The sequence below is a fragment of the Glossina fuscipes genome, unplaced genomic scaffold (genome assembly GCF_014805625.2).
Source record: "Glossina fuscipes isolate IAEA_lab_2018 unplaced genomic scaffold, Yale_Gfus_2 1, whole genome shotgun sequence".
NCBI lineage: Eukaryota > Metazoa > Arthropoda > Insecta > Diptera > Glossinidae > Glossina > Glossina fuscipes.
The window spans coordinates 48431792-48442701 of NW_023998415.1; the positions used below are offsets into that span (position 1 = coordinate 48431792).

General features: G+C 33.6%; 1 protein-coding gene across 3 annotated transcripts; it reads right to left on the reverse strand.

Moving 5' to 3' along the window:
• Window positions 1-861: 861 nt before the first annotated feature.
• On the reverse strand, window positions 862-10277 carry LOC119631651. 3 transcript variants are annotated; one of them, XM_038024048.1, is made up of 3 exons: window positions 9699-10277; window positions 1406-1739; window positions 862-1341 (listed from the first exon to the last, which is right to left on the reverse strand). In XM_038024048.1, the coding sequence occupies exons 1-3, from the start codon at window positions 9891-9893 to the stop codon at window positions 1310-1312; spliced, it is 561 nt and encodes a 186-aa protein (XP_037879976.1). In that variant the 5' UTR covers window positions 9894-10277; the 3' UTR covers window positions 862-1309. The 3 variants fall into 3 exon arrangements, with proteins under 3 accessions (XP_037879976.1, XP_037879975.1, XP_037879977.1); XM_038024047.1 differs by having other exon boundaries at window positions 862-1739; XM_038024049.1 differs by lacking the exon at window positions 9699-10277 and adding an exon at window positions 4136-4479 and having other exon boundaries at window positions 862-1739.
• Between the last annotated feature and the right edge of the window lie 633 nt (window positions 10278-10910).

Consider the following 10910-nt stretch of genomic DNA (forward strand, 5'->3'; position numbering starts at 1 on the left):
GTGGTCAAGCCAAAGGAAGGGATTGGATTAACTTATTTCTGACTATTTATTGCAAGGTTTGGCGGATCCAACAACTGACGAAAATTTCACTTTTGTTTTTTTTTTTTTTTATTTTTTTTTTTATTTTCAATCAATGTCTAATGAATTAAACTTAAACTTTTACTTTGTGAGATGCACTGCTCCTACTACAGCAGTATGTCCATCCACACTTGTTGGTTTTTATTTACGAAAAAGAAAATTCGTGGTATGTATATATATATTATGTTGCAATGTATCATTTTAAAAATGTAATTAGCCATGCCTGGAATCAAAGTTCTTGCGTCACGTCCCTTAAGCGTAAAATTATCGCAAACCGTTTACTTTGAACTTTGCTGTTGTTTCTGATCGATGTTCTTCTCCATGAGGCTTAATTAAGGCTTTATTTAATCTTAATAGCCAGAAAAGAATAATTAAAAGTCGGACAGCGTTTTAATATTTTTGCATTTTAAATGGTCTTTCATTGGGAGTGATACTCGTTAAGAGCGATGCTTTCTAAAATTTGGGAAAAGAAAAAAGTGACCTTTGAATCTCAATGAAATACATTGTGGTTTATTTCGAAACTCAGACATTTCAGTTACGTTACTCGCACATCTTAACGGAACTTTATAATTTGAAACATTTTTTAGAAAAGAAAAGAAAAAACTTATGTTAACCGTAAATGGATATCCTAAAGGAGATCAAAAGCAAGCCACTTCAGAGATGCAGTGAAAATATTTGAAAATTTCTTAAATAACGTACTAAATTTAAGAGGCGATAATGTAATAAAAAAAAATAAATAAATAAAAATAAGATTCAGTAATGATTAAAATTAAGCATCGATTGATGACATAATTTTCAACTATCACTTTATGCTTGATTGATATATATAGGCGAACAGCAAAGCAATTTCGTATTATATCTGCTGTAACTAAAGGATAGGCCAGATGATAGCTTAGAAGTAAGGAATTCAACTAAATCGTTGTATGTCTGAGGGAGCGAAACAACGCGATCCCTTGGATGAACATAGATGTGCCGAAACCTTCACCATTTCGTGGAGCTCCCTATAAACATTGACCGTTGCTTTAAGGCTTTCGCTGTTGAGAGTCGCTCAGTCAATGGCAACGAAGGATTTAAGGCTTGCTATCTATAACCGATGTGACTAGTTTATCTCTCGGAAGCCTAAGAGATCTAATCGGAAAGGGGGCTCTCTCCTCTAATGAAAAGGAGCGTTTTCTTCTCCCATTTAGTTCTCTTTAATGGGGTTCACCAAATTGAACGATCATCAGCGTTATTAAAGTGGGCTGCGACACAGCTGGGTGTCTCCTGTGTGATGATAAACTTGGAAGTATTATTTTCTTGAGAGAGGATAGTAATTGGATTGACCTACCGAGAGGTATGGATAGTCCAAAGGCAAGAGCGACTGCGGCCGCGTACATTTTGAGCGCACCGAAAGCTGCAGAGCTTAGTGTGAATTCTATGATTCCACGACAAAGCACAAGGTGAAAGGGTGTGGTTAGCCCAAAGTTTCGCAGGGAGCTATCTAAGAGATGCTTAGATAGGTGTCGACGTGAACCACTGAACGAGAAATTAGCCCACACCCATTTTCTGTTGCGGTACCTCAGGGTAGCAGAACTCGCTTGAATGGGGATTGTCTTTCCCCCTGGGATGTAAGGCTTCGCGTCAGGTGCGGACGTTAACCTCCAATTAGGGCATCTGTATGTCTGAGGGGTAAATAAGATTTAGATGTTTATGTTTTTCAATATTTTTTTTTTTACTTAATTATTTCAATTGAAAAAAAAGGAAAATGATAAAAACAAATAAATATATACAAAAATAATTTACATAAACACATAACCACGTGCAAACATTCATAAACATTTCTCTGTTTGTCATCTGTTGCAATTAGTTTTATTGTTCAGTTAATACAGCCTGCAGTGGGTGGATGTATTGTGCGTGTGAAACTGACTGAGGCCATAACTGTATGAAGTATTTATTTATATTCGCATACGAATACAAATGTCTGTATATCGTCTTATTTGTGTATTATTTTATAACTGTATTTATTTGCATGCATACACAAGTACTTAATAAAGTTGTCTGCTGGTTAAATGTTGTTTTATTGTAATTAGTTTGGCACACATATATCGCAAATAAATACCTCTCGTCTATCTAATGAATAGCGAATGATTACTGGCTTATAAATATTTTCTCTCTCTGTCTCTCTCTCTTTCTGTCTCTCTCTTTACGGGTAAGCATGTGTAAACAACAGTCGTACGTTTACATATATATGAACTAAACTTTATTTATATATATATGAATGTGTGTGTGACTTTTTTTTTTTTTTTTTTTTTTTTTTTAAAATACAATGGCGTTTCTTTTACAAACGTTAACATATATGGTGTCTTTGTAATGTTTACCTTGAAACTGTATGGGAAGCGTTGTTGTTGTTGTACAAAAAGTTTACACATAATATGTAGACAAACTGAAGAATATTCTAAATTTTATATTATTATTGTAATTAAAATTCAAATATTAACTAAAAGAAATTTTATTTAATTTTATTTCTTATTTCAATTAACTGTGCGTACGTGACTTTTAATATAATAATTATTTACGTTCGTTTCAAACTAAATTATCCCCAGATTAGATATATTTGTAAATGTTATGCAAATCTGGCAATAATTTCAATATTGATTTAGTATTCTTAAGGATTGTTCTGCACTAATATGAATTTAATTTTCTCAAGTCACAACGACACAACATCGAACATTATACATATGTATGCATGATGAATTCCATTCCATAAAGCATAATTTTGAGAATTGATTTGGTCAGTTCGAAAATCTTTGCCTAATTAAGCGAGCAATTTGGAAAATGTAGCGCTGATTTATAATGCTCTATCTGACAAAACGATTGACAGATAGAGAGACAGACAGACAAACAGACAGAGAGTCAGACAGACAGATAAGCAGGCAGACAGACAGAGTTAGTGAAATCGATTTTCGTATTTATGGTAAGCAATATAATCCCTTCGGTTAAACTCAACCGGATGTGAATATCGCAGTTCAACCCCCTATCCCATAATAATATATGAATATGAATATGAATGTAAATATATATTACATTCGTGTACAATCATTATAAAAACTAACGGGTAATGTAAGCAACGATCTTCATAATTACTAAGGCAACAAATAAAGTTACTGCTGCTAAAAGTTCTGCGCTTTGCTGTTGGTGTTGCAGTTGCGGTGAGGAAACATTTTTTTCTTTCTTCCTTTTACATACATTTACTTTTTGAGTACTTTATTGCTCGATGGTACGGTTTGCTTTGGTTTTCTGATGCATGCTCGACCGTGTATAATTATTCGTTTGTATGGTCGGTTTGTTAGCCGTTTATTTATGTGTACATTTGCTTGTTCGATTGGGTCGCACATATATATTTATATTTGTATATATATATATATATATATATATTGTATATTTGTATATATATATATATTTATATATGTGTGTTCACTGTTTGCTATTTGTTTGCGCACAGACGGTCTGTGTTAGTAGTAGGTTTATTTGTTTGCTTGTTTGTTGATTTAACAAATATTATGGTCATTAAGTAAATTGCTTGCTTTTTGCTATGCACACACCATACTCACGCACCCGTTTTCGGTTAATGCCAATTTGTTCACTTGTTATTTAAATACAATTAAAGGAAATGGCGGCAAACAGAAATAAATTGACGCACATTCACGATATAACCAATATCTAGTTCCATAATATATACTTCATCTAAACTCAATTCATTGTTTAACTAAAATCACAAATTGTGTCTGGCATACAATATAAACATAAACATGTATAAAAATATATTCTTTCCATAACACTCTCAAGAACACTTCACAACTCTGTACAGGGAATTTATAGACACGAGAGGTCTGTTAGCCATCAATGCTAGCATAACAAACGATTAATAAAGAATAAAAGCAAAAATTTATAAAGTTTTAATACACGCCTACGTTTGCTTATTACCCGCAATGTCGCATAAAAAGATTGCAATTATATTTTCTTTTATTATTTTATAACATACATACATATATCTATATATAGCTTTTTTTCTTCTTACCTTTTGTATATAAGTCATTTTCATGTAACGATATATTTTTTATCCTTCCTGTCTGCCTATAGAGAACTATTAACTGCACTCAATTTTATGGCAACTCGAAAGCGCCATTTTAGGTGGAATTGAGGCGTACGACACCGATGTATGTGTCTTTGCTGAGCTAATTAGTTCGTAAGATGTCGGAGAAGTTCTGTACTTTTGGCTTACTGACAATCCTCATACTGTTACAATTAAAAGAACAGCACGTATTTACCCGTTAACGACCAACCAGACGTAAGTAATGTAACTTACCGAAAAGGCATTCCTTGTGCTCCTGGGCTTTTTCATACCCGCCCTTTCTACGGTCTCCTTCGGTCTATGGGAAAGTTCAAATTGGGTCCGAAAATGCATTCACATACCATTCGCATTCGCATTCGCATTCGCATTCGCATTCGCATTCGTATATTACTTTACTCATCAGTTTTTCAAACTGACACATAGTAGATAGTGCCCACCTTAAAATGGCAAGTGTCAAAATTTCATGACATTCTAACAATTAACTTACAAGTAAGTCGGCTGCTGTCCAGTCGGCTGACTGTCGATTAATAGTCAACAATCCTTATCGAAATCGGGCAGCTAAACTACCTCAGATCGCTATAAGCGATCGGTGCTATTACAAAGCGCAAAAGAATTACATTTCGGAATTGAAAGGAACGCAAAATAAGGCTTAATCCATATTTCCATTTGTCAAGTTTTCAAGCAGAAGTACTTCACTGCGGCAGCTGGCCTTGCTTAGGTGATGTTGTGATGATTATTTGCCTAATAAAATTCACCCATTAGTTGTTTTTCTATTTTTATACTTTTCTCAGATTATCTGATTCCACGAAGAAGAAGGAGAGGAAAGACCAACGCAGCTCTAAAAATGCACGCAATTCTGTCTGTCGTCGCTGTCTTGAAGACTGCCATGTTTCTATAGGTCACTATTAACACTAACATTTCCGGTACATACAGTCATACATACGTAACACAGCGGTTTCTTATCACAGTCTGACGCCATAGACATGGGACAGACATTTTTGGACAATTCGCTAAAGCAGGCTTAAATGTGTTGTGCAATGAAAAAAATTGTAGTGTGTTCGACGTGTCGAGTACCGAGTTTACAGATGTCGATGGCGCTTTAAAACACCAGTTTTTTTATGCTTATTTGTATCCAGCAAGTATACATAGGTAAAACCTGAAATATTCCAAATGATATCAGATTTCCACGAAAAAAATTCTTGGGCTATGGTGATGATGATGATGTTTTTCCTGAGATGCCCTGGTAGCGAACAGACAAATATTCTGCTCTCAAAAAGAGAAAGCCGGTTAAGTATACCTAAGAAAATCACTTGCATTATTATGATGTTTGGCCGTTTATAAGACTATTTTCGGTTGGATGGATAACAAAAACAAAAATAAAAACAAATTTGTATATTACTCAAAGTCTCAAAATGGAATGATTTATCGGAAGCTGAAAACCACTGTCACTCTCAGGAGACACATGAACAAATGTGTATGAAAATAAGCAGTCGACCAGACTGGCCACATCTTCGTAATTAACCCGAAACGGAGTGAGTTTATATTTGGTTTATAAAAAAAAAAAAAAAAAAAAAAAAGAAAGCAAAAGAAATTATATGCCGATCTTTCTCATCAGATGCGCATTCTTCCCGCTTTTGTTATCCATTCAATTCAGACGTTCATAACCCAGTAAGCCAGCTATTATTGAGTTTTAAATTTCTTGCTATTCGTGTTCTTTCTGAAATATATTTAATTAATTATTGACTTTTCTTATTGAACTTCGTCACCCTAATTGCTATTCGATAATTAAATTTTAACCCATATATATTGCTAAAGAACTCTTCCGTCCATATATATGTGTATATATTTTTAATGAGTAACTTTTCATGCGAAACTGTAGATATATGAAATGAAATTGCTTTAAGCATAATCAATTGGTTTTCGATTTAATTTTAATTACAATTTACTCATCATAGGTAAATACTTGGAACGCAGAGCAACAGCTTGCCAAACATCACTTTCAAGTAATTTACTGAGAAGGCAATGAGCGCAATCAGCAGTTACAGAGGGTATTCTTACTAAAGGCTAAAAATCAATAAATGCCACCTTACACGGACATAAGAGGAGAGAAGATATAAATTAATAGAAGTTTTTTTTGTTTTTCTTCTCATTTTGATAATGTCAAGGAATCGAAATATGCAAAACAAGTAAAAATATTATAGTCGTCCACGCCCCACCATCCCTATACCATACTCTATCTTACTGTCATTCATATAAAGGCTTTTCAAGACAGGGCATCGTCTAAAAAGTGATCGAAAAAGTACTGCGATTCATATCAACTTCTATAGCGTTCGCTCTTGAGTCCCCTAAAATACATCAAAATGTCTCAAAAATAGCAGAAGTGGGATGGGTAGACGGACCGACGGATGGACTGACAGCCTTGGATCGGTAGTCGGCAACAACCTGCAGTGCTTGTAGACGTTGCATACATACGTGCAAGCTTAATTTGTACCTGTCCCACAAATGGTGTAGGGTATACAAATATATATACTTGTCCTGAAGGTAGGTAAAGACATTAGCCTTTATATTTGTTATCTGCAAAGCATTAAATAAATCGAATAATTCCATAACAACAATTACGTACAGTTCAGTGTTAATCCATTCTACCAAGCAGTAAATACTAGACGGGTCGGAAATTCACATAACATAGATATGACCAAAAAAAAAAAAAACTAAAATTGTGACATTGTCAAAATTTGCATTCTAAAACTGATCCAAAATTGTAAAGAGCCCGATATATCTTGCACTATCACATCGATTAAAACGCAAGCTTTGCAAACAAAAATTGTGCGGATTATGGTGAAAAAGATCAGCAACAGGTAAATGATTTGCTCCTTACCGCCCTAAAAATTTCGATATTAAAACAAATAAGAACATTACAGTCGGGCAAGGTCGGGCAATGGTCATTAAATAACCCCACACCACATTTTCTAACACTATTTTTATTTTTATTATAGAACGCACAATTATATCTTGTTTCTACATAATGGCATATTTTCCAAGGACGTATTTATGGGGAAGCGGGTCCAAAACGCAACCTAATGTAGTGAAAATTTAATACCTACTTAGGGCAAAATGCAGTAATACACGAAAATGGCGTAGAGTTAATTTTTGCATGAAATTACCATTATGGGGCAAAAGATAGGCCGATATGGTCAAAATTTGCTGCAGTTAATTTTTTTATGTTAAACGACTATTATGATATAATTTTCGTCGGGAAGCATTGAAAATTCAAAATTTTGTCATATATGCGAGACAGACTTAGACAGGCTTAGATCAATGCAGATTATAATTCTAAATCGGTCGGTATAATAAAAGACGGATCTATGTTAAATTCTTCTGTTTGTTACATATGTCCGCACCTATCTGAATATGCCCTTCGCCACAAGTGGTGTAGGTTATGAGGATGTCACGCCCTGCTTGATCAATCGTTCATAAAGTCGATGCAATTTTTCAAAAACTCAGACACCATTGGCAGCACATTTCATTTTATAACAGACAAGAGTTTTGAGTCATTTCTACAGGGTTGAGTGCAAAAACGATACTCGATGTTTGGTGAAGATCTGAAATAAAAATGAAGAAGGTAACGAAACGGAATTTCATTTGCGAATCGCTAATGATACGAAAAAAAAAAAAATAACAACGCGTGATAAAAATTTGATCAATAGAAAGGCCATCATATTTTATCACGACCACGCCCGATCATTCATATTTTCAACGACTCGGGATTCGGACATATGTCGTCGTTCGGTCCCACGCACAACTACTAAACATAGGAGATGTCGTGCTTCAAGTGAAAGCAGAAAAGTTTACTGATATTTTTAAGAGAATAACTCCTTGAGAATCATGACCTGAAACGAATCACTTGCTATCAGTTCCAGTCGCCCCAACAGGGGACTGCAATCGATTAAGTACTGCTTATAAATGAAGAAATTGAAATCGATAAGCAACTGGAAGCGGCTTAAATTGGCAAAACGGCTGTCATGCTTCGGTAAAAGTATTTCTTACCCAGGATGGGATGGATCAGTTGTAATAATAAAATAAAACTTTCCTATCTCTGAAACGCCCTCCACTACTACCAGGCAACTAGGTTGTGGAAAGAAAGCAATTGATACACATTTGACTGAATAAAACTTTAAATGAATGCAATTCACCCGCCTTTCACTAAGCTTTGATGCACAGACGAAGAAAGAAGATAGTAATAAAAATACTTTGAAAGCGGGATAAGTTGATGTCATAATAATATATATGCAAAGCATATATATGTTGAATTAAATAGCATCGATCGATGTTGTAAATAAATATCTTTGAGAAAATAAATTTCGCAAATTTTATTATGAATATTTTAAAAAAGTTTTTTTCTCATATTTTCACAAAAGTTAAATGAATTCTTTCGGTCTGTTATTTATATCGCACCTCCTCGATTTTTCTTATATATTTAGTAATATTGTCTAATCTATTTTCATTTAGAATACATTCACTTTTTATTATTATTATTTTTCTTTTTTATAAGTTTTCTGTTTTCGTCCATCATCATACATTTTCTTATATAATTCAATTACAATTTTTAAGAGAGATAATTTACTTTACTTTTGCAAGGGATTTCGAACTAATGCTTTTAGCTCACTATCTTGGCATGATGAGTGGGAGCGGGGACCGGGGAGGGGGACGACGACGATGATGGTGAAATATTTTTCAATATCTTTCTTTGCATTCTTCTTCCACACTAAAAAACAATAAAGTGATCAAGTTTAGCAGAATATTTTTTGGGGTTTGGTTTTCCTTCTTGCTTTCTTTTTAATTTTTTCCTTTTCTAAATCATTGCCACAAATTTTATGAAAATTTTGCAAATATTTGATTAGTAACACAAGTTGTCTAGATATTTGTACAACCGCACTTCCATTTATACACACACACACACACACACACACAGAGAGAGAGACACAACACACACGCATACGCATATCACGCTCGCATACATAGCAAACTTCGTAAACACATCTTGATGAAGTTGTTGCTAAACTTTGATATAAGTAAGTGGGATGACGGTTGGGTCCATATAGCAACTTAATAAATTACTTCATTGGAAAACTTTTCAAATACCAACATATGCCACACATACAACTTCATCTAAGTATGATTCGAAAAATGTATTAGATGCGTGTGCGTTGCTTTGTTTATTTATTTGAAATTATTTTTCCCTTGTTTCTCGTGCACTGCCTTCACTTCATTTCATTTCATTTCATTTCATTTCATTTCATATCATTTCATTTCACTGGGTTAAAGGTTCCCTCCCTCCTCCTACCTGTTTAACTATAGGCGAAACGTATGGTTCCCTCTTTCCTTCCATTTACATACAGTAAGCAAAAAAAAAAAAAAAAAAAAAAAACATACATATTAGGAAAAGTTTATATAAACAAACACATAAAACTACATTTAGTTCGACATATGCATACATGTATATACGTACACTGCCAGTATCATCAACAATTTGTTGAAATATTACTTTTAATATTACAAACTTCATCATCATCATCATCATCATCATCATCGTCACTTTCGTCATCGTCATCACCACCAATACTGTAAAGTGTTTTTGTTGGTTATTTTTATTATATTTTACATGTGTCGAGTATGAGCACCAACAATAACTACTACATTGCATATATTGTACATTAAGTATATACTCTTATATAACTTTTCATAAATGTGAAATTTTTATGTTTAAATACTAAACGCTTGGATGCAATGACAGCCTAATAGCAGTAAACTTTCTATAAATATAACGGGAAAACTTCAATATCTATAATGAATAAAATAAACAATTTTTTATTGCATTTGCATTCCTCATCCCGTACGACGCAAGAAAGGACTTTCGTCATCTATTTCTCGTAAATAATGTGAATTCCAAGGCCTTACATCCTTACATCCGTACAACCATCCTAAAATGTTTCTCATACCCAACCACAGCCCTTACTGCTGCTACCTTCGATAATATGTATCCGTATCACAATTACGACGCATTAATACAGAAAAATACTGTCGACTACTACATATATACTATAAAAATAAAAGTTTGACTTCCGCGTAATATTTTTTTAATTCACTTTCTATCTTTTAAAGGTTTTCTTTTTTTTTTTTTTATTTAATTATAATAAAAAGAATGCGACATTTTATTGCTTTATTTTTAACGCAAATTTTCTGATATGAGGATTACTTAACCGCCAGGAAACACTTCATAAAGATAAATCAGGCTTTGCGTAACACATTGGTCGCCTTGTATATCGATCGATTACTGCAAAGAAATAGTTGCATGGTTTACATATTGCTTTCAAAATTCGCAGTTATTCAGCGTCACTCATTGAACACAAAAGATATTTCGCACAGATGTGATGACACTCATATTATTGTATGCATTATATCAAAGAGAAAGCATCCAGGTTGGCTTTGAATCTTTTAATATTCACCCTACATTGTCGTCTTTCATTTCGTTTGATTCAGGGGCCTTTACTTGTATATTGTTCCATGTATTTTTATTTGACTTTTACATAGAGCTTGATGATTTTACTTCATAGAATGATGCCACTATATATTCAATGAAATGAATGATGATGTTTTCAAAAACTATTGTCTAAGGGAAATTTATGTTTCTTAACGCTACGATTCAATTAAATTGAATACT

Coding starts and splice junctions, on each gene's coding strand:
- LOC119631651 (XM_038024047.1), bottom strand. CDS start 9,893: ATGCAATGTAGTAGTTATTGTTGGTGCTCATACTCGACACATGTAAAA. Junction 1,740..9,698: donor TTGTTGATGATACTGGCAGT/GTACGTATATAC, acceptor TTTACCCCTCAG/ACATACAGATGCCCTAATTG.